The sequence below is a fragment of the Microtus pennsylvanicus genome, chromosome 3 (genome assembly GCF_037038515.1).
Source record: "Microtus pennsylvanicus isolate mMicPen1 chromosome 3, mMicPen1.hap1, whole genome shotgun sequence".
Classification (NCBI taxonomy): domain Eukaryota; kingdom Metazoa; phylum Chordata; class Mammalia; order Rodentia; family Cricetidae; genus Microtus; species Microtus pennsylvanicus.
Genome location: NC_134581.1, coordinates 117,744,384 through 117,768,912, shown reverse-complemented (window position 1 = coordinate 117,768,912; position 24,529 = coordinate 117,744,384). Strand labels below are relative to the sequence as shown.

General features: G+C 40.1%; 1 protein-coding gene across 1 annotated transcript in view; it reads right to left on the bottom strand.

Moving 5' to 3' along the window:
• The window catches only part of Lrrc69 (leucine rich repeat containing 69), a 72,539-nt gene that overhangs the window by 3,115 nt on the left and 44,895 nt on the right, over positions 1-24,529 (bottom strand). Inside the window, exons 6-7 of the mRNA XM_075968030.1 lie at positions 23,112-23,213; positions 17,479-17,658 (exon numbers count right to left, since the gene is read on the bottom strand). Coding sequence (XP_075824145.1) covers positions 17,479-17,658; positions 23,112-23,213 — 282 coding nt within the window. The remainder of the gene's footprint in view (positions 1-17,478; positions 17,659-23,111; positions 23,214-24,529) is intronic.

Below are 24,529 nucleotides of genomic sequence, written 5' to 3'. Positions count from 1 at the left end.
CATTACAGAAGAACAATGGCACTCCTTCCCAGAAAGCACCTCTCTTCACAAATGTAAATTAAGATACCTTGTGACTCTGTCAAAAATAATTATCACTCTGGTGGATAGCTGATAAAAATTAAAACACAAAATGTTACCATACAATGGAGATGATACTCCAACTAGATAACATATGCCACCAAGTAAAACCTCCAGTGGCAGGAATAGGTTACACATCTGTTGGGTCATCGGCTAAAGGGGTACCAGGATCCTGCAAATATCACAGGCTATTTCCAAGGATATTGTTTCCTTTCACAACCTGATGATAAGGCCCTATTACTGAAGCCAACACGTACTTATGTCATTGAAGAATTAGCTCTGGTGTCTAACTAGAAGATTCCCCTGCCCACTGCATAGCATTCATGGTGCTAGCAGTAATTCAGCATACTACCAGAGGACAAAGGTAGTCTTCCATTTTACCTTGTAAAACATGAGACCTACAACAGTGACCTGCCTAGAAGATATATTAGTATAACAGTAGAATGAATGTTTGGAGGGCAACCATACCTGACACTGCTGAAATGGTCAAGAACTTAAGACTAGATGGGCCTAGTGAAAATTCTATTATTGCACTAAACTGCTATTATTGCACTAAAGGAACATAGCAATAAAGTGATTCCTAATAACATATTGATATACCCGAATATCAGTGTTTCACTCAACCCTTTTCTGAGACACTGCAAGGAAACAATGTCTTCTAGAAACAACAGGATTTATGCACAGATGAACTCACAGAGACTATGAGAGCAAGCCTAAGACCTGTATGGGTTTAAGCTAGATGGATTACTAGAACTGACATGAGAAAAAGACACTGGTTCCTTCTGCTAACCAAGAACCTTATGTAATTGATACCCACTGGGAAAGAGAAAATCCATTTTCTCTAATGGAGTGTCACTGGGTGTATCAACCACAAACCAGGGAAGGCCCCATGCCCAAGAGTAGTTGGCCAACACAAAACAAATTCCATGGTTTCCTAGTGAAATTTTTGTTTCATTTTGTTTGTTTTGTTTTGAATTTTTTCTTAGTCGTCGTTTGGTTGTTTTGATTTTTGTTTGTTTGTTTGTATTTGAGAGAGAAAGAACATGAAGTTGAGTAGGGATGTGAAGAGGCTCCTGGAGGAGATGAAGGGAAAGATAAAACATCAAAATACATTGTATGAAAAATAATTTAAAAAATAAAACACAAAACAAAACAGTGTTTTGCCAAATCAAAATCAGAGAAAAGTTTATGATTAGACATGATTTTATTTTGAAAGGAAATCATTTTAGCAGAAGAGTGAAATGTTATAATGATATCTAGTGTTCCAGTTCTCAGTATATATAAGGGGAAGCATATTTCCTAAAGGAAATAAACACATTTATAACATCTTCCTGTTTTAGAAAAAGTTAGTTTTCCACTTAAGTTCTGTGTTCGTTAAGTGGTAGCGCTGGTTATACTTACCCTTTCAACATGGTTGGTGATAATCACTGCCACATTTAACTTTAGGAATTCCAAGCCTATTGACATATCCAATTATAAAATAAGTGCCAAGCTAAATGTGGGTTATTCAATCACAAGTGGCCAACTCTAAACACATGTACGTCTTAGTAGGTTTTGTGTGTGTTTGTGCTCACACACACATGAGCCCATGAGCTCATGTGGAAAGACAGACAATGATAGATAAATGAATAGATAGATGATAGATAGATAGATGATAGATAGATAGATAGATAGATAGATAGATAGATAGATAGATAGATAGATAGATATAGATGACAGATAAATCTAGCAATAATAATTAAGATATCATGAATTTGGGGAGTAGAGGAGATATGGGAAGAGATGGAGTTGAAGGGAGGCAAGAGAGAAGGTGCAAATGATGAAAATACAATACTACATATGAAATTCTTTAAAAAAAAATAAGTAGAAGAGGGATTCGGGAGATAAGGTCCAAATGATGTAATTTAAAATGAGAAGGTATACCAACATTGGCTTGAAGAGGAAGGAAGGGCCACGATCCAAGAAATGTGAAAATCCTCTAGAAGTTAAAAAGAGCAAAGCAGTAGACATTCTTCCTGAGTCACATAGCCTTTAGCTTTAGCTCAACAAGACCCATATTGTATTTCTAATATACTGGAATATAAAACAATCCATTTTGTTGTTAAGCTGCCAAGTTTGTGGTAAACTGATACAGAATAGAAACCAATAGTCTCATGTTCCAAATTAGCAGGACTTGCAAAATCATAAAGCCTCCCAACCCCCAGGGAATCCACATACTTTGAAGCTAGAAGATACTTTAATTGACTAGATGAGGAAAACAGACCATATAGAAGGCAAATGTTCTAAGAAAGGTTCCTTGCTTCTGACACAGGACTAGAATCCAAGATCACTAAGTCGTAGATTTGTTTTAGGCATAGTGTGTCTCCAAGCATCCTTCACTAACAAGGAATTTTGAACACCCATATAGTATAGTCTGATGGCATAAACAGTTGGAGAAATGTCCAGATGATAACTATTAAGATGCTGGTCCCAGCTTATGGGGAAGCACACTCACTCTAATCACTTGGCTCTCAACGTGTCTAAGATGAAACACATTCATTGGGATTCTGTAGGTATCACTTGAAACATGACCTATCTTTGCTCAGATTTGGGCTGTGCTTCCAGAATCGCTCCCCTCCAGATGTATCTTTCTTCTTTGTAACCCTCTCAGACATTTTCCAAGCTCAATGACTGACTTCTACCACCCTTTCTTCCCAGAATGCTGGAGACTATTATTCTCGGGTGTGTGACTTTTGTTTACCCTGCATTTCTTTAGCTCTGTGAAGCTGTGTTACTGTGCCTGTCTAAAGCACCCAATGGTCTAATAAAGAGGTGAATGGTCAATAGTGAGGCAGGAGCAAGGATAGGCAGGACTGGCAGGCAGAGTATAAATAGAAAAAGAAATGAGAGAAAGAGGAGCCAGAGAACAAGGAGAGGAAGACATCAGGGGTCAGTCATCCAGCTACAAAGCCAGTCATGGAAAAAGAAGTTAAGGAAGGCATACAGAAACAGAGAAAGGTAAAAGCCCAGAGGCAAAAGGTAGTCAGGATAATTTAAGAAGAGAAAAACTGGTGAGAAACAAGCCAAGTGAAGGCCAGGCATTCATAAGTAATAATAAGCCTCCATGTGATTTATTTCAGATCTGGGTAGCAGGCCCCTCAAAAAGTCAAAAGAGTAAAAGATCACCCCAATGTGGGGTGCCAATTGTCCTCTTTTTTAATGTTTGCTGCCTTTTAAGCAACAGCTATCCTGGTCAGCAACTGCAACTCCACCACTACCTAGGCCACAAGAGCCTGAAAAAATTCTGTTCCCTCAGGCACTGACTTTTTCAAGGCTACTAAGAGAACTTATCTAGATCTCTGTCCTGCTAAAGAACTCAAGATTCAAAGGTTGAGGTTCCCTGCACAAGATAATCAATAACTTTTTTAGCACCTCTCCTCTCCAGCTTCAACTAACCCACCACCAAAATGATCCTAAAACATACCTTATCTTTCACCACTGACTCCACCCACAGAGAGGACTACCCTTTGAGAGGTTTGTAGTATTTAGACAAATTCTTTACAATGTCTCCTCCTCCCAAATCTACAAATGAACCTTATTGCCTCACTCCTCGCTCCTCTATGCTGTTCTCTTGTCCTAACCCTGCCTTCTTGCTTCCTTAATCATGTATCTGAATTCTACCTATCTTAAGAACAAGCTTTCCGGACACTTCCTAGGACAGACAACAGGAGTGACCTTTTCACCCACATTAAAAGCTTCTACATGATTGATATCTACTCCTTGTGTAATACTTAACTTTCAGTTCTAGGACCTTATACATCTTTAGAGTTTAAGCTCAAATTTGAAACTATTTTCAATTTAGCAGTTCCCCTGCGAAGCTGCTTTACACGTACCATCAGGATCTTTAGGCTTAAAGAATGGTCTCACATATTTATGAAGTGATTAAAAATAATTTCTAAAATCCAAGATGTAGATTCAGAACAGCAAATCCTCAAAATCAGTACTGACAACACCAGCATTGTGTACTGTTCTCAAGTTAACCACCCCACCCTAGGACCATACACATACGCCAAGGACAGGTGAGCACATGCCAAGGACAGGTCAGCATAGTCAAGGACAGGTGAGCACAGTCAAGGACAGGTCAGCATAGTCAAGGACAGGTGAGCACAGTCAAGGACAGGTCAGCATAGTCAAGGAGAGGTGAGCACAGTCAAGGACAGGTCAGCATAGTCAAGGACAGGTGAGCACAGTCAAGGACAAGTCAGCATAGTCAAGGACAGGTCAGCATAGTCAAGGACAGGTGAGCACAGTCAAGGACAGGTGAGCACAGTCAAGGACAGGTCAGCATAGTCAAGGACAGGTGAGCACAGTCAAGGACAGGTGAGCATAGTCAAGGACAGGTCAGCATAGTCAAGGAGAGGTGAGCACAGTCAAGGACAGGTCAGCATAGTCAAGGACAGGTCAGCATAGTCAAGGACAGGTGAGCACAGTCAAGGACAGGTGAGCATAGTCAAGGGCAGGTGAGCATAGTCAAGGACAGGTCAGCATAGTCAAGGACAGGTGAGCACAGTCAAGGACAGGTCAGCATAGTCAAGGGCAGGTCAGCATAGTCAAGGACAGGTCAGCATAGTCAAGGACAGGTGAGCACAGTCAAGGACAGGTCAGCATAGTCAAGGACAGGTGAGCACAGTCAAGGACAGGTCAGCACAGTCAAGGACAGGTCAGCATAGTCAAGGACAGGTGAGCATAGTCAAGGAAAGGTGAGCACAGTCAAGGACAGGTCAGCATAGTCAAGGACAGGTGAGCACAGTCAAGGACAGGTCAGCACAGTCAAGGACAGGTGAGCACAGTCAAGGACAGGTCAGCATAGTCAAGGACAGGTGAGCACAGTCAAGGACAGGTCAGCATAGTCAAGGACAGGTCAGCATAGTCAAGGACAGGTCAGCATAGTCAAGGACAGGTGAGCATAGTCAAGGACAGGTGAGCACAGTCAAGGACAGGTCAGCATAGTCAAGGACAGGTGAGCACAGTCAAGGACAGGTCAGCATAGTCAAGGACAGGTGAGCACAGTCAAGGACAGGTCAGCATAGTCAAGGACAGGTCAGCACAGTCAAGGACAGGTGAGCACAGTCAAGGACAGGTGAGCACAGTCAAGGACAGGTGAGCACAGTCAAGGACAGGTGAGCACAGTCAAGGACAGGTCAGCATAGTCAAGGACAGGTCAGCATAGTCAAGGACAGGTGAGCACAGTCAAGGACAGGTGAGCACAGTCAAGGACAGGTGAGCACAGTCAAGGACAGGTGAGCATAGTCAAGGACAGGTCAGCATAGTCAAGGACAGGTGAGCACACATCAAGGACAGGTCAGCATAGTCAAGGACAGGTGAGCACAGTCAAGGACAGGTCAGCACAGTCAAGGACAGGTCAGCATAGTCAAGGACAGGTGAGCATAGTCAACGACAGGTGAGCACACACCAAGGACAGGTCAGCATAGTCAAGGACAGGTCAGCATAGTCAAGGACAGGTCAGCATAGTCAAGGACAGGTGAGCACACACCAAGGACAGGTCAGCATAGTCAAGGACAGGTGAGCACAGTCAAGGACAGGTCAGCACAGTCAAGGACAGGTGAGCATAGTCAAGGACAGGTGAGCATAGTCAAGGACAGGTCAGCATAGTCAAGGACAGGTGAGCACAGTCAAGGACAGGTAAGCACAGTCAAGGACAGGTGAGCACAGTCAAGGACAGGTGAGCACAGTCAAGGACAGGTCAGCACAGTCAAGGACAGGTCAGCATAGTCAAGGACAGGTCAGCATAGTCAAGGACAGGTGAGCATAGTCAAGGACAGGTGAGCACACACCAAGGACAGGTCAGCATAGTCAAGGACAGGTCAGCATAGTCAAGGACAGGTCAGCATAGTCAAGGACAGGTGAGCACACACCAAGGACAGGTCAGCATAGTCAAGGACAGGTGAGCACAGTCAAGGACAGGTCAGCACAGTCAAGGACAGGTGAGCATAGTCAAGGGCAGGTGAGCATAGTCAAGGACAGGTCAGCATAGTCAAGGACAGGTGAGCACAGTCAAGGACAGGTGAGCACACATCAAGGACAGGTCAGCATAGTCAAGGACAGGTCAGCATAGTCAAGGACAGGTGAGCACACACCAAGGGCAGGTGAGCATAGTCAAGGACAGGTCTGTCTTCCTGGTATTTTTCCAACTATTAACAATATTCATTTTTACTCTCAAAATAGTCTTTCTCTGAGGACATTCTTTATGCTTATACTTTAAGACATTTAGGACTGTTGTCGGGACAGAAAGTGGAAACGAAAACAAGAGTCAGCCATGTCTTCTCTTCATGACATTCTGATCCTGCCTTCCACCATTCTCCCCTGCATAAAAACAAGAGTCAGCCATGTCTTCTCTTCACGACATTCTGATCCTGCCTTCCACCACTCTCCCCTGCATAAAAACAAGAGTCAGCCTTGTCTTCTCTTCACGACATTCTGATCCTGCCTTCCACCATTCTCCCCTGCATAAAGTTTGGGGTGATGGAAAGTTTTGCATGAATAAACTAAGTTGACCACAACTTCAGACCTGTTACAAGAAACAAATCAATAATACAAATATAATTATAAGTCTGTGCTACCAGTTTAAAAGGAAAAGGGAGAAAGAAAGCTCTAGAAGGGAAAGGGGATTCGGAGTTCTCAGGAATGGGAGAGATCAAAGCACACTCTGAGGATTCACTTACACTGTGATTGTCTTTTGCTATTTGGTGACTAAAATAAAATATGCATTATCCTTTTAATTTTCCTGAGCAAAAAATATATATTACTTTCATGACCACTTAGAATTTGAAATGGATACATTCTGATCTTTTTGGTGCCTAATGAACATTAGATTTACTAACCTCTGCACAGATGTATTCGTTTCCACAGTTAACTAGTTGAAATGACCAGCTTCACAGAGGAATGTCAGTGGTATCTTAATAGTAATAACTTTTTAGAGCAGAGTAAGACTTTGCTCCATAAGTAATGAGCAAAGTTATTAAATGCAATTTTATATTATGCCTCATTACTGGTAAGTTGTCATAAAAAGGAATTAAGGTTTAAAAGTTTCATTTATTTTCGTAAAGTAGATGAACGTTTTCACTCATTTATGCTGAGAACCCCTCCTGCTAATCTCTTCTGAGGATAGTATAAATTACATTACATCATTCAATAGAGGGCTGAGAGTTCATATTCCAACCCATTCCTGCCCTAAACTGTTCAACTTTAAAAGAATCTGGGGAAACGTTAAGTCCAACTAACAAAACTGTACAAAATGAAAACCCTCATACTCATATTGTGGGCACAGGATCACTCAAGAGTTTGGGAAAACTTTACAGGAATATTTAGGTTACTTGATCAAATGTGGCCCAAATTAATAGTAACAAAAAGGCATTAAATTTTTGTTACTGGTTCAAAGATTGATGGTGTAAGAGCAATTAAGTTGAAATTTCTTTATTTCTAAGGGCTAACAATTCAGATGAATTACAACATTTTAAAAAGCATGAGATGAGTAAAGTTCAGTACTGAGGTCAAGGGACATTTTTCATCCATTATTTTCAGTTTGTCATCTCACAGTCTCACATGGCAAGCATGACGTAATTGTATGTTCACCTGAATAGAGGCCATTTCAATTTGGTATTTTGGGTTTGTCAGGGTTTCTTTTTCAGTTTTAAGAATAAAGACTCATCTTTCCATTCAATGTCCCCCTCCTTTGGACATAAACTCTGTTGGATACAGAACATTTGGTGTGCCATGACAGCTCCCAGATGCTGGCCTTAACAAATGGGCTCTCCAGTCTTCATGAAGTATTTACTGTAAAGCTCAGCACTCTCCAAGATTAGTTCCTGAGTAGTTAATTAAAGAACTGAATTTTAAACTGTGTGATAGTGGCACATTCTTTTAATTCCAGCACTCTCCAGGCAGAGGTAGACAGATTTGTTGTGAGTTCAAGGCCATCCTAGTCTACGAAGTTCCAGGACAGCCTGTCTCAAAAAAAAGCTTCTAGGCAAACTAGTTTATATAGATTATCATTTCACTAAGGTGGAAAAGCAGCATAAACCCAGAGGCTATTGCAAGCAAGTGTTCACTGTCTTAGTCGGTATTCTATTGCTGGAAAGAGACACCATGACCACGGCAACTCTTATAAAGAAAACATTTAATTGGGGCTCACTTACAGTTCAGAGGTTTAGTTCATTATCATTATGGTGGGAAACAGTGTCATCCAGGCAGACAAGGTGCTGGAAAAGCAACTGAGAGTCTACATCTAGATTGGCAGGTAGTAGGAAGAGAGACACTGGGACAACTTGTGCATTTGAAACCCTAAAGTCTCCTAAGTGACTCGCTTCCTCCAACAAGGCCACACCTCCTCATCCCTGCCAAGTGGTGCCCTAAGGACCAAGCATTCAAACACATGAGCTTATGTGGGCCATTCCTATGCAAACCACCACATTCACCAACATGGTTAATGTCATTATCACTCTGCAAACAAACATCAAGGCACTAATAATACTTGTTCTAATTGTCCAACCAGCCAGGAGCATTCAAATCCCAATTAGCTTTTTCAACTTTAATGCTAAATACCCTAAAAATTATTTATAATGATTAATTAGTTCATAATAAAGATGTTAACTTAACCCTCTATCATATACTTTTTCACTGTTATACACTTACTAAATATCATGAGTTTAATTTTTTGACATTTTATATGTCTTCTTTCTTTTGCTGTGATAGCTATTCAGATGACACACTAGGCAAGAGCTCCTTCACAAAGCTACATCATCAGCCAACTTCCTAATTTTTAATAGGATTAAAATGAATGGTTGTTTCATTGCAAAACAGTTTTCTTTTGCAATTTTTTTTTTCAAAACTTTCTGACAATCCTATGTCTTTTATTTATCAACTCATCTGGAGATCTACCTATATAACTCCAGAATTAGCTTAATGTGGGGATACGTTGAGTGGGTGAGGCAGAAGGATGGTAGGGGATTCCAGAACAGCCTGGTCCATGTGGCAAGTATAAGGTCAGCCATAGCTACACAGTGAGACCTTGTCTCAAACAAACAAAAGCCAATAGCAACAACACCATAGTTCTAGATTTTGAATTATTTTTCCATTTTGCTCTAAAAGCATCATTCCATATATGCCTTGGGATGTGTTACTGAGAAATCCTAGTTTATTGTCATTTCTTCATGATATTTTTATTTATAATAATCTCTTCTTATTTATCTCTGGTTATATATAATTTTACCAAAATATGATTATATATGGAACTGTACCCTTTTATTCTCCTAGGCACTCAGTATGAACACAATGTCTTTTTAAGTATTTGAATATTTTCTGCCATCAGCTAGAATCAGTCTCCAGTTTACTTTTTAATAATTATATGTTTGGGCTATACTATATTCCCATGCCTCTCTGTTATTACTGTTATAATATTTTATGATATCCTTAGGCATACTCAACTGGTGAAAATGAATTTGAAACATCTTTAAACTTTATTTTTCTTTTTTGGATTTTTTTCGAGACAGGGTTTCTCCATAGCTTTTTGGTTCCTGTCCTGGAACTAGCTCTTGTAGACCAGGCTGTCCTCGAACTCACAGAGATCCGCCTGCCTCTGCCTCCTGAGTGCTGGGATTAAAGGCGTACGCCACCACCGCCCAGCTAAACTTTTTAATAGAAATCTTAAAATCCTACAAAATTATCTGGTCTATTTGTCATGGATACCCATGGTCCTGTATTCTACTTCCCAAGTCCACAGAAATCCTTCTTTCAGGAGACAGGGCTGTTCCTCTGTGATAGCGATTGGGGGGGAGGGAGCAGACAGAGGCAGGCAGGCCTTCCCACTCTTTCACGTGATGCTCTTCTGTTTGTAGGAGAATCTGAGTTAAGGATTGTCTATATATGTTTGGCCAACAGGCATACCTGATTTTCTGGGTGGGAATGCTTGACATGGGAAGAGCCAATCCACTCAGGGTAACATCGAACCCTGGGCAGGTGTTCCTGGATTGTTTAAGGGAAATCTAGGTGAGCGGTCATCAAGTAAGCTATAAAATACGCATGCATTTGTTTCTCTCTGCTCTTAACTATGGACGTGATGCGCAAAGCAATTGAAATTCCTGCCCTGACTTTCCCAAGTGATGGATTATAACCTGGAATTGTAAGCCAAATAAGCCCCATCTCTCCTGTGTATTGATTTTTCCCATCTGAGCCTCTGTCACAGCAAGGGAAGCATAACTATGAGAGCATAGTAGAACAGACAGGAAAGAGCTGCTCAGTGCACACCTGTGCTTTGGAGCTGGGGACATGTGCTTCCCCAGCTAATCTGTCGCTGACTTTCCTCCCTCCCTCTTTCTAACTGCGCCCCACCTCAGCCCAGCCTATTACACGTTAAAAACAATGGCCGCGTGTCAAGCCTCCAACACATTGATCTCAGATTTTTAGCATCCAGCAATCTCAAAAAAGAAACTGCTGTTCACCAAGTCCCTAGGACTGCTGGGGAGCTTTCATTTTCTTTTATAGTAGTCATAGAAAACTAATACAATAGCTTGTGAAATTATTCGAACTTCATATGCAAGAGCCTGGTATTTCATGCTACTTCTCTACTGCATCTTCCACAGCTTCCCTTGTGAGCTCTCAGTACTCAGTGAGTTAACTCTTTGAACAATTTCACCACGGGCCGAGCAGTTGCCCACTGCTGCAATTCTAATGCCTCCTTTTCCTTCAACGCACATTTTCAAGTAGTGCACCTTAAGGTGAGTTTATCATCTTTATTATTATATTGATTCCCCATGTCCCAAACACTATGCTAGGCACCCAAATTGAAAACAATAACTCTAGTTGAGATGTCATCTTCTCGTAGGACTCTACACATTTACTAAATACAAGAATGCAACCAACCACCCTGTCTTGTCTTTCTCAGCCATTTACTATTGAATTCCATTACTATATACTTGCTATGCTAAGCAATACCTGCATAGCCCCTGAAGCCTCCTCCTCCATGGGCTGTGAGATGGGAGCTATTATTATTGCCACTTAACAAAGAGCTTTAAAGAGAAAATTAAGATGATTGATAGTAATCTTTGAGGCTCGTCATCAAATCTAGATTGTGAGTTCCTGATGTTCCTGGGAATACATGACTTCCTTCGGGACCAGGGTCCTACATTCCTGGCTGCTAATGGAAGATCTGGAATACCACAGAGAAAATTGAATTTGAGTGGATAAAGAAAGGATGAGCAAAGACACTTCAACATGAATGTCTTAAAGTCAGTTGAATAAACGAGGACTGGCTAGGTTGAACGAGCTAGTATCATGTCAGGTTGAACAATGGTTGACACACATGGTTTCCTCCCCCGGTCTCCAGTTGCAAGCTTTGAGAACTTGGCAAAGTTACCTAACTTTTGTAAGTTTAGGATTTCTCATCAGTGTCCTGGGGTGTTTTAGACATTAACTGTGGGATTCCAGGTGACAGCAAAGAGTTGGTTGTGGGTTTTTTTATTAGTTGGCAGTTTCTCCAAAAAGACCTGAAATGAAACTAGCAGTTCATCGGATGATTTTGCAAAGGAATCTGTCCAAGTGAAAAATGAACACGGCAAGTTGTCCCAGGTGTTCTGGATGTGGCCAAAGGAAAGCAGGCTTTTTTGGCAACTTTTGCTGAGGAATTTGGCAAGTTTTTCTCTTTATAGTTCTTTTGACAGCAGTTATCCATTCCAGACGATGCTGTGAACTCGTCCAAATAGGTCACAGACATGCTCAGGATTTTATTCCCATCTCAAGCAACAGGACACATTTCTATCCTTATTTTCCCAATTAGGATATCTTTTTTCCTCTCGGTGTCTGAAATGTTAGGCTACTTTGAGCTTCTATTTTTTTTCCTAGTAATTATTTCATTCAGTGTTCTTTTCTTGCCTATCTAAATTAGTACCAGGGTTACGATATTTTCAAAATCTTAAGCATATCCCTCATTGGCAGCAACTCAGGTATATTTCTCTCATGATACATTGGATGTAAATTCATTGATAACCAATCAAAAAGAATAAGAAGGATCAATATTCAAACCCAGACTTTGATTCAGTAAAAATAAAATAGGTAGACAGCACTGCGCTATACACTTTCTCCATAATAGTCAATAGAGAAAGCAGTTTGAATCCGTTGTGCTTACGTTTGGTCGTAGAAAGAGACAGCAAACATCAAGTAAATAAATAACTGCAAATTTTTTAAATGCCATGAAAACTCTAAAACTTTCTCGTACAAATGCTGACTTAACTGGACAAACTACAATGGTTGTTACCAATCACAGACTTGTGTGAACATGGATATTTTACAGGCATATTAGAGCACACTAGAAATGCAGATTGACTGAGAATCCATCTCTGAGTAAACATTTCCTTTTGTTTGTTTTTCTTAAGCACAAGTGGATGTATCTAGTACAAGTGGAATTTGTTCACAGATGGACCATAAAGGAAAATATTATCCAGTTTGCTTCAAATTACTCCTGAAAAGGCCTTTTAAACACTTTCTCGAAAACTTCATGATGGCAGTAGTATTTCTTAGAGACAATTTATGCAAGGAAAAAGATCGTCCTGAATTATGTGTCTTCGCACCTTTGTAGTATGATAAATGTTATCTGTGAAGAAACAAGTGACCATGTGTAACAATATCAAATATTTTCTGTCCAATACTGGCCAAAGATATGTGTGGTGGTTTGCACAAGAATGGGTCCTCATAGGTTCATATACCAGGGATTGGCACTATCTGAAAGGATTAGAAATACGAGGAGATGGGTGTGGTCTTGTTGGAGGAAGTGTGTCACTGGGGTGAGCTTTGAGGTCTCAAAAGCCCATGCATACTCCAGTGCTCACTGTCCCCCTCTACCTGTGGATCGGGATGCAGCTCTCGGCTACTGCTCCAGCACTTTCTTGCATGCTGCCATGCTGCCCACCATGATGATAATGGACTAAACATCTGAAACTATAAGCAAGCTACCTTAGTTAGGGTTTCTGTTGCTGTGAAGAGACATCATGACCACGGCTACTCTTATAACGGAAAACGTTTGATTGAGATGTCAGTTCAGTTCAGATGTTCATTCCAGTATCACCATGGCAACAGCATGGAGGAATTAAGGTAGACATGCTGCTGGCTACAACTTGACCAGAAGGCAAAAGGAAGCAGACTGTCTCACTGGGAGTAGCTTGAGCATTGGAGACCTCAAAGCCCACCCCAACAGTGACACACTTCCTCCAACAAGGCCACACCACCTAACAGTGCCACTCCCTTTGGGGGCCATTTTCTTTCAAACCACTATACAAGCCCCCGATTAAATGTTTTTTTCCTTAAGAGTTGCCTGGGTCATGGTATGTCTTTGAAGCAATAGAACAGTGACTAATTGACAACATGAGAAAATTTTAAGACATTCTACACCACAAGTATAGCTGGTTTATAGCACTGACTCATTGCTCTGTTGACGTTGGTAGCCTTCTCGATCAACACGTAGGCATGTCAGTATTGTGCAATTGCCAGTAACCATGCTCTGACTTCAGGTTACAGGGCTAAAAGAAACCAACTTAAAGGGACCAGGTGAAAGGCTGTGCTGGAGCATGAATAATAAAAACCCAAAGATGGAAATTGGGATTCAACCTGAAGGTCAGAAAAGCAAAACAGCCAGCCATGGACTCTTACTTCTACCTCAGACTGAAGTGGAGATCCTGCCTCCAGGAATCTCAGAGTGAGATTGAGAGCTGTCTCCTCCCACCTTATCTTCCTCTCCAGTGCTCAGATAAAGTGCCTGCACCACCACCGCCTGGTTTCTACGGCAAACTAATGTGGTTACTGGGATTAAAGGTGTGTGCCACCACAGCCTGGTCTGATCTGTAAGGCTGATCATGTGGCTGTTTTACTCTCTGAACTTCAGGCAAGCTTATTTATTAAAATACAAATGAAATATCACTACACTGCCTCCAAACATAAACAGAGAAATATCAGGAACTTCTTCAAGGTAAGTATATTTTAAATAACTATATTTTCTGAACAAGAAGTACTTTGCCATCTGTGGTTATCATAGATAAAAGCTGTTGCTGATTTAAAAAAAATGCAACAAACTGCATTTGTTGTTTTTTTTCCAGTTACTCAAATACTCACAATCACATGCCACCAAGCTAAATTCTAGGTTCTAGACTCCTCAGAATTCCTAACAAGCCAGGAGAGCATTCAGGAGCTTTGTGTTCCTGCTTCCCTACAGGAACAGCACAGTTACCCTGGCCGAACAGAACTCTATCTGCCCCCACAGAATGGTTTCTCCTGCAATCATCCCAATTGTAGAAAACAAAAAGCACCGTGTCATGATTTAAGTCAGAAAACTGGAAGTCTTTCTTCTTCCTCCAAACACATCTCAAATGCGTCAGTTTTCTCTGCAGTCACTGACATGAGCTTTCACCACCATTGTTCCTCACCTGATTCTGACAGAACAGCCACCTGGCTCGTTGCCTTACTTTTGTGACTCTCTCTAATCCAGTCCCCATTCAGAAGTGACCTTTTAAAATACAAACCAGGACATTTCTTTCCCTTAAAAGTCCAAATGGTGCCTCATCGTTCACTACCTAGAAACCAAACCCATTTACTAGGACTGTGTCATACATTGCAATCCAATTCCTGACGGCATCGGCCTTGCCTAGCAATGCGTACTGAAAACTGACCTGTTTTCCGTCCCTCAAATCATACGGGAATTCCCATTGGCCAAGTCTTAGCACGCTCTTCTTTAACCCTTCACCTGACCAGCTCCTTCTTGTCCTTAACCATTGGTCAGACACCCTTTTCTCAGGGAGGACCTCCGACACCTCAGATTTCTAAACAAGAGCTGTTGTGGGATATTATTGTTTTAACTATGTAAGGATGAGGATGTGTTACATTTGTTTACACTCTGGAATATTGTTTTAACTGTGTAAGGATGTGTTACATTTGTTTACGCTCTGGAATATTGTTTTAACTGTGTAAGGATGTGTTACATTTGTTTATGCTCTGGAATATTGTTTTAACTGTGTAAGGATGTGTTACATTTGTTTACGTTCTGGAATATTACTTTAACTATGTAAAGATGTGTTAAATTTGTTTATGCTCTGGAATATTTAACTGTGTAAAGGTGTGTTACATGTAGGTACGCTGTATTTGTATATGGGTGTAAAGATGTGTTACATTTGTTTGTGCGGTATTTGTTTAATTGTAAATGATGTGTTGCTATCAAGATTTGGGATGCTGGGTGGCGTATTAAAAATAAAAGCCTAGTACAATGATCTTTCCTGTTACTTTGTGGATTGAACTGCATCTCATCCAGATTCACATGAGAAAAGCTTCAGTACCTCCAAAAGAGGTCCTCTTTGGATAAAAGTGTTTGGTCAGTGATCAACTGAATATGAAGTCATTACTTTGGACCTTAACCTGGTTTGATGGTTCTGCTCAAAGGGGAGATTTGATTATAGATCCATAAGAAAGGAAGGCAACATGAAAGGATACAGCAAGATGGCTGTTGCCTTGGTTATCTTTATGATTGCTACAATAAAATTCCCAACAAAACCAGTTTAGGAGAGAATGGGTTTACTTTGACAGTCCATCACGGTGTGTGCTGGGGGTCACATCACATAGCACTCAGAGTCAGCCAGCAGAGAATGGTAATGCCTGTGCTCATCTAGATTCTTTTTTTTTTTGTATACGATATTTTATGACACCAGCCAAGGAAATGAGGGCACCCATTTCTAGAGTGTCTTCCAATCTCAATTAATCCAGTCAACATGACCCCCACAGGCATGGCCAGAGGCTAAAAAAAATTCCTCAAGGGTGTGTCAGAAAGTTTATCTTCTGGGTAATCCCAGCTCCAAACCAGTAATTAAAACTAAAAGGGCAACAGGACTGGAGTGGAACAGAATACACCACAATTCAGAAAAAGCCTGGTCCTGCCAGTAACTTGACATTGGAGCCCCAAGCTTCCCAAGCCACAAAAACAACAACAAAAAATCTGTTGTTTAAATTACTCAATAGTCACATAAGTCCCAACACACTAATGCGTCACCCTTTTACATCATAATATGCCATGATTTACAGTTACATGCGTGTTCATTGGGTTTGGGTTTTGCTTTGCTGCTTTAACCAGATGATCATCCGTAGACCAGCAGGGAATGCATCTGCCCTCTGCTTAACATGGTCAAGTATGATACTCTTTTTCCCAGGAACAGCCCACTGCTTACCAACCCTAGATAAGAAACGAGTGTGTCAAGAAGGAATTCTGGGTGGGCTAGAACAGATGTTCTTGCAAACTAAGGTTCCCCAGGCACTGCCTGTCCCACATCCTGTTCTCATAATATATGAGTTACAGATGCTTTAATATTTTTAAGTGGTTGAACAAAAGAAATACATCTCACAATCTGAGAACATTATGTGTTATTTAAACATAAGGTTCACACTCATTTACATGTTGCCTACAGAGGTCTTCCGGCTACACAACAGTTACACATGTGAGAGACAACAGCGAGTGCCTAACGCATTTGCTGTGTGGTCATCTGGAGTGAAAGAAGTCTTCGAAACCCTGTATAAAACTTGCTTCGTGAGCTATGTGAACTGCCCATTGACAACGGCCCCAGGTGACATGGTCCAAGAAAGGAATCATTCGAGGACAATTCTGAGTGCTTGTGAGAACACCCAACAAGACAAGAGTCCTGTGACCTCAGTTTCTTCAAAACAGACTTGTTCTTGGAACATGTTTTCGTGCTCCTACAAGGTGTAGCAGATGGTTGTTGGTTAAATTCAGATTACTCATTCTGCTTGCTGCTTTTAATCAATTAAATGTCTAAGCCATCCTTTCTAAGCCTCTATGGAAAAACATGTTTTTGCCATGTGCAGTTTGTCCTTGTGAATGTATATGGCTTGAACTCATGAGAACTTTATTCATGGGACCTTTCTTAACCCTCGGTATAAACAGTCTGAGGCAATGAATGAAGCCAGCTAAGGTCTGTAGCTTTAGTCTACCTTACTTATCGCCTTCATTACCCCTGGTCCCACTGCCTCTACAGTGGTGACCTTTAAGAATGGTAAGATTTCTAAAATCTCCATTGAAACGTAAACTTGAACATGTGGATTTTCAACCTATGATTCCCATGTGCTGAAGAAAAAGTATGTGTGACCATGCCCAGTATTCGTGGAATTTGGATGGAATGTATGTAACATGATAAAGACTTTAAATTCAAATGGAATAAGAAATGATTATTATAAGACAGTTATCTGAATTTGTTTATCATCAACACTATCAAAGAAGTCTATCTTTAGTACAAATATCATTAGTAAGGACAAAAATAGGTACTTTTATGCTCATATTCGTACAAAAAAAAAAACACTGTTTACCTTTGATGGGGAAACAAACTGGACACATTCCAGCCATTCGGATAAAAAGGGTTTTCTGCACAGTGCACACCGCCTTGCCTTGGAGAGTTTGTCTTCGGTCTCTGGATAACGCTCTATGGCATTCATAATCAAATCATTCTTTTCGTCTAACTGACTGAGGACAAATCTTGCTGCTATTTCCTGAATTGAAAAAAAAATTGTTCTTCAAATTAATTCAAAATTTATATATTAAAGTAATTCCTATTTAATTCAAAAATCATGTCTAATTCCTTATTGTTTATTAATCTAAGATTCGAAAACACATATACATTGCATGAGGCTGCCATTGTAAAAAAAATTTATCTTTCACAAATGTAGGATAAGTGGGTACCTTCCACCATATTTATATCCCTTACAAATAGGGCTCCAAGTCATAATAAATTTACATGATCTGTTTAATAAAATTAGCTGTCATTTTGCTCAGGTTTTGTACCTTTAATTATGCTAAACAGGGACTACACACATACGCAAACTGGACTCAGAAAGATTCAGTCATATTCACTAAGATATAAGTTCACAGCCCAGTCAACTCTGCATCCCTTAAGGAGCATTGGCATCTGTGAGCCAAGCCCTACTTTCAATCTGCATTAAACTTAGTCATGTTGATTCAGACTTTGTTCAACAAAATAATAAATAATACAAAAGCAAAGAAGGAAAAGAAGTTGCCTTTCACCAGTATCTTCAGCTTCATCATCTTAATATAAAACACAGAATATGATGATACAATTTAATCTTCAATGACCCAGCAAAGAAAACAAACATTTGCCTAATTCCCCCAAAGCACCAACATCCAGTATTGCCAGCATGGCATAAACAATGCTTATGATTATGAAGCAACATATGTTTATATAGCATGAAGTCCCTCCTACACAAACACTGATTGAAATTTAAATCATGGATGGGGACAGTTGACATGGGACTTATTTTCCTGCCCAAAATGAAGGTTTTCTAATAGTCCATATCAGGTTCTGATCGTCATTTAAATACATATGATTATGTATATAAAAATCTCTCCCTGGGGCTGGAGAGATGGCTCAGTGGTTAAGAGCTTTTCCAAAGGTCCTGAGTTCAATTCCCAGCAACCACATGGTGGCTGACAACCATCTGTAAAGAGGTCTGGCGCCCTCTTCTGGCCTCAGGCATACAGACAGAATATTGTATACATAATAAATAAATATTTTTAAAAAATCTCTCCCTAATTCATGCTACTTTAAGTCTTTAAAATTTTCAAGGAATTCCCATGAATTGGTGCGGGCCTGCTCCTTGCTGTGCCCATGCTTCTCAGTCAACGACCATCATTGCACAGCGAAGCACCTTGGGCGCACGCTCCTTGTGTGACTCATCCTTCACCAGACAGCCTTCTGAGTGAGGGGAAATATACCTGCTCAGCGCATGTTCACTGTGAGACTCATCCTTCACCAGACAGCCTTCTGAGTGAGGGGAAATATACCTGCTCAGCGCATGTTCACTGTGAGACTCATCCTTCACCAGACAGCCTTCTGAGTGAGGGGAAATATACCTGCTCAGCGCATGTTCACTGTGAGACTCATCCTTCATCAGACAGCCTTCTGAGTGAGGGGAAATATACCTGCTCAGCGCATGTTCACTGTGAGACTCATCCTTCACCAGACAGCCTTCTGAGTGGGAAAATATACCTGCTCAGCGCATGATCCTTGTGACACTCATCCTTCACCAGACAGCCTTCTGAGCGGGGAATGGCCCTGCTCAGCGCATGCTCCTTGTGAGACTCATCCTTCACCAGACAGCCTTCTGAGCGGGGAAATATACCTGCTCAGCGCATGCTCCTTGCGACACTCATCCTTCACCAGACAGCCTTCTGAGCGGGGAAATATACCTGCTCAGCGCATGCTCCTTGCGACACTCATCCTTCACCAGACAGCCTTCTGAGCGGGAAAATATACCTGCTCAGCGCATGATCCTTGTGACACTCATCCTTCACCAGACAGCCTTCTGAGCGGGGAAATATACCTGCTCAGCGCATGCTCCTTGTGACACTCATCCTTCACCAGACAGCCTTCTGAGCGGGGAATGGCCCTGCTCAGCGCATGCTCCTTGCGACACTCATCCTTCACCAGACAGCCTTCTGAGCGGGGCATGGCCCTGCTCAGCAGAAGGAAGAAGTCTGGAAGCACTATTGTGACTCCAACCATCAGATACTTAGTGTCACCTTTTCTCTGTTTTCACAGAACATGGTTTGTGATTCAAAACAAAATGCTTATTTTAGAGGTATATATTAGCTAATTAAACAAATTGGGAGGATAGTCTTAGTATGCTGAAAATACACAGACAAGGGTTCACTTTCCAAGCAGAAATGGAAGAATTTTCCTAAACATACAGACGTATAATTCATACAGACTACTTTTAACATTTATGATTTCTGGACCCATGAGTGTTGATTTCAATATATCACTTGACAGCTAATATATTAGTGATTATTTGTATTCTTTTTGAAGCAAAAATATTACTTTAGAAGAATAATATACGTTATTAAAACTTAAATTTTTTCTTGGAATGTAAATATTCACAAAGCAAGATAACTGTTGATGTAACCAATACTATCTTTTTTTTCTTTTTTAGTTTTCTTTTCTTCTGAGACAGAGTTTCTCTGTGTAGCCCTGGACATCCTGGAATTTGTTCTGTAGATCAGACTGGACTCAAACTCAGAGATCCACCTGCCTCTGCCTCTCAAGTAGTAAGATTAAAAGCACATGCCACCACCACCTGGTTAACAGTATCTTTTAGGACACCTCTTACAGAAAAATTGTGTGAATTTTCTGAAACTATACCAACTAAATATGAGATCATCCCAGTGTTATTTTAAATCTAAGAAATCTTTTACAAATAAGTAAGTTGTTTATTTTCAATCAGTTGTATGCTATTTTGTTAGAATATTTTATATAGGTCATGTGATATTCCTATTTCTAATCCACTATAAATTGAAAGCATATTCATGTGTATAAATTTTCTTACATACAGTCATTTGAACTATAATATTATATAACCACAAATTATAAACTATAAAAAGAAGTACAAATCCTTAGGAGGAAGGGTAGATTGGAAATAACGTGGAATGAGCTGCTATCGTGAGCACAGGAGGCAGGACACACAGCATCCAAAGCAAGGGCTCTGGCTCTGTTATTTGCAGAGTTTCACACACTGGCTCAATAAGGCATTTGCTACTTGGCCTTATTTGGACAAATTCTTAATTCACTTGGTCCCAAATATCTCATGTGCAAAATGAGAGCTTTTCCAGCACTGTGACAGATATGATAGAGCTATAATAGCAAAGCATTGAGCCTGCATCTGCTGATGCACTAAATTATCAGGATTGGGTTCTAGTTAGTGAATTTCTGAGGTGAGGAAGGTTCTCAAACCTTTTGTTGGTACTGCCAGCTAAAGTGCATGCCTAACCTTCACTTTACTTTTAATTCTAACATAGTCTCACTAAGTTATTCAAGCTTGCTTAGAAATCACTTGGTACCTCAGGCCTTGAACTTGGGATGCTTCTGCCCTTAGCCTTCCATGTAGCTAGGATTTCAGACCTAAACATCAATGTATCTTTTAGAAATTCTCTACTAAGGCAGATACAGTTTCAAAGCCCTATGAACCACTGAAACCCAAAGGAATTTAATTGCTAATAGTAACCAAATGTCTACTAGAAATGCCTTTGAGTCCAAATATATTGTCAGCTTGAGCCACCATTCTGAGAAAAAAAATCATAGCAGTACTTTCAAAACTGCCTAAATCATTTATATGAGCAAAACTAATAATTTCTACTGTGTAATCTATTATATATATATATATATATATATATACACACATATACATGCATATACTCATTATGAATATAGCATTAAATTAACTCTAAACTCTTGGACCTTACAGTTTAAAAATTAAAAGGAAATGTTCTAATCTTCTTATGATACCACATCAGATTAAATATTCTTGCAGCCTCCTCCACAACCAAGAATCTCTTGTGCTCCAGCCCAGGACAATAAGCTTACCTTTCTGCACCCCAGCTGTTAGCAACACTGTAAGGTGGGGTCTGGAGGCCAACTGAAGAAGTTGGCATCAAGCCCAGCATGAACTCTGCCACTATGAACAAGTTACCCTCTCCGGGTCTTCGTTTCTCTATCTATAAAAGGAGGTGCAATAAAGACACCTGCCTCTTGATGGTAATCAAACAGCTTGTGTTCATAAGCACAGTACCTGCCCATAGAAACCTTAAAATAAGTAGTAGCTAAAATTATTACTCTGATATGCTTGATGCAGGAGAAAAAAAAAACAAGTTATTGGGGCTTAAATGAGATACGGCAGTTTTAAATGTTTGATCAATTTAAGTTTCCCACACATGAGCAGGAAATAATGCCGCTTATGGAACAATCTCCAGTAGAAAATTTGAAAAGAGCTGACTTTCAAAGAAAGCAGTTCTTACACCCTACAATTTTATTCATTGAGATACCATGGACATGAGAGCAATTCTCTGTGACTACAATCGGTTTAGCCTCATTTGTAAAGACAAAATTGGGTGAGTATTAATGATCTAAACATCTAACAATGAGAAAACAGTTAAAACATTATGATGCAACAAAATGACATATATTACCTAAAAAGATATCTTAATGTTTTTAATCTGATTAAAAAGACATTCACAATAATTGGAGTAAAAACCCGAATCTCTAAGTAGCATATAAAGTATTAATTCATCTTAAATTTAAAATATATTCTAAATGTACAAGATAGTCAGAGTGGAGAGTAGTTTTTTGTTTTTGTTTTTGTTTTTTTTTTTTTTTTGGTCTTTTCGAGACAGGGTTTCTCTGTAGCTTTTGGAGCCTGTCCTGGAACTAGCTCTTGTAGACCAGGCTGGCCTCGAACTCTCAGAGATCCGCCTGCCTCTGCCTCCTGAGTGCTGGGATTAAAGGCGTGCGCCACCACCGCCCGGCTAGAGTGGAGAGTAGTGACACCTAATTAGATTTCTGTATTCTTTTCACCATCATTGGCTTCTTTCTATTCATGCATCTATATTGCTTTCATGATAAGAAAACGATTTTTAAAGCATTATAACTAAATCTATCTATGTTCTTGTATGTTCAGCCTTAGAGTCAAATGAGTCTGGTAAATCAAAATTTGTGATAGAGAATCATATTCAACTCTAGAGAACCTGTGGGTTTTATCTTGTCTGGCAGTAAAGGCATCTTTCAACATGTTTCCCTAGTACTTCTTTTGATATCATTAACTAGTTTCACCAAACTGAACTCTGTGAGTTCCGGATCACAACCATGCACAAGTAGAAATGAAACAGAAGCAGAAAAGAGCCCACTAGCAGCAAAAAGATGCTTAGAAGGCTAAAGTAAAAGTAAATTCCTCTTTTCTTTTCCTCCAATAAAAAACGTTCACTTCTCTGTGTCAAGTCAGTCTGAAAATCAGATTGCACTGAGTTCTGTGATCCAGTCAAAAAGGACATGAAGAATCCACATTCTTAATGGGCCAGTGCTACATATCCGCTGAAGTGTCAGGAATGCTTTCCGTCTTAAACCATGGGTTTAGTGTGACAGTTCACGCGTGTGAGTCACCCGTAGAGTCCAGACGTCTTTAGGTTGTGTGGCGTTGATTGGCCGCTTCAGGAAGAGTGGGTTTCCCTCACAGTAGAACTCCCTCAGTTTTAGATTCTGAAACTGCAAACAAAACAACAGACTTTACTTCTAAAGGCTGATTATAGTTTAGGATGTGCATCCTACGCTAGTATTTTAACAATAGTAGATATTCTACTTGTTCGGAGCATTACGAGGTTTACCGATGGCGTGAATAGCCATGATCTAAGAAGACACTGCTCATGACTCCCATACTGAATAGCTAAGGAAGCCTGTTTAGGGTCACAGAAAGAGTCAGCAGAAGAAGAAGCTTTACTAAGTCAAATTCAGGAAACATTTGTAAATCTGTGTTAGGAAAAACCAAGCATGATGAAAACATTCTAAAACATGCCATATTGAACATATCAATGACTTTCTGAAAGTCAATTCATGTTTAACAAAGATAAGAGAAGCACAGAAACCTCAACATCTCATTTTAAACTATTATAAACATGAAAAATGAAAATAAATGGCTGTGGCTATGTGTCAGTAGGACAGGATTGCATAGTACATGCAAAATCCTGAGACTAAGCAAAATAAAAGAAAACAGCATGAAGCAGTGGGAAAATGGACAGTTCGCAGTGATATTTAATCCATGATGAAAATCCAAATCCTACTAGAATCTGCCAGTTAAACAGCAAACAAGGAATACCACTGTCTTCATATTCTGCTTAGCATGCCTCTGCGGGACCTATAAAACTGCTGATACAGCTGAAATCACGTGAGGGGCTACTTCTCTGAGACTAAATTCTTGGTGGAAAAAAAGCAAGAAAACAAGAGCATAGCTTTCAGAGGTCTGCTAGAAAATATAAAGTCAACGAAGAGAGAGAAGGGAAGAGGGGCAGTGCTGAGCTTGGGGGAGAGTGGGGGGAACTGAGGGGAGAGAGCGATGATAATCATGTGTGTTAATTCTAAATATGGCTGATTCAATTCACTGACTGTGGAGTAATACAGATATGAAAAACCAGCTCTTGTGAGCCACAATAAGCTGACCTAGCCACACCACAGCATCTCACAGAAGTTATGCAGAACTAGAGATTTGCCATTTCAGCCAAGGATTTGAAAGAGCAATGATTAGTCTAAAAATAATTGACTTAAGACATACTTTGGGGCATTATGATATTAGATTTACAAATTTACAGTAAAGCTTATATAACATATATACAATTTTTAAATGAAGAACTCAAGGCTACTTTGAATTGTCCTCTTCCCTGACCCAGATACTCCCCACCTCAGCCTTGAAGATTATTAGAATAGTAATCTGGAATTAGTGCAAGTTTTTGTTCCTAAGCAAGTTTTTAAAATTAATATATGATTATAATGCAACCCTGGTTGAGATGTTAATGATTCCCTTTTATTCA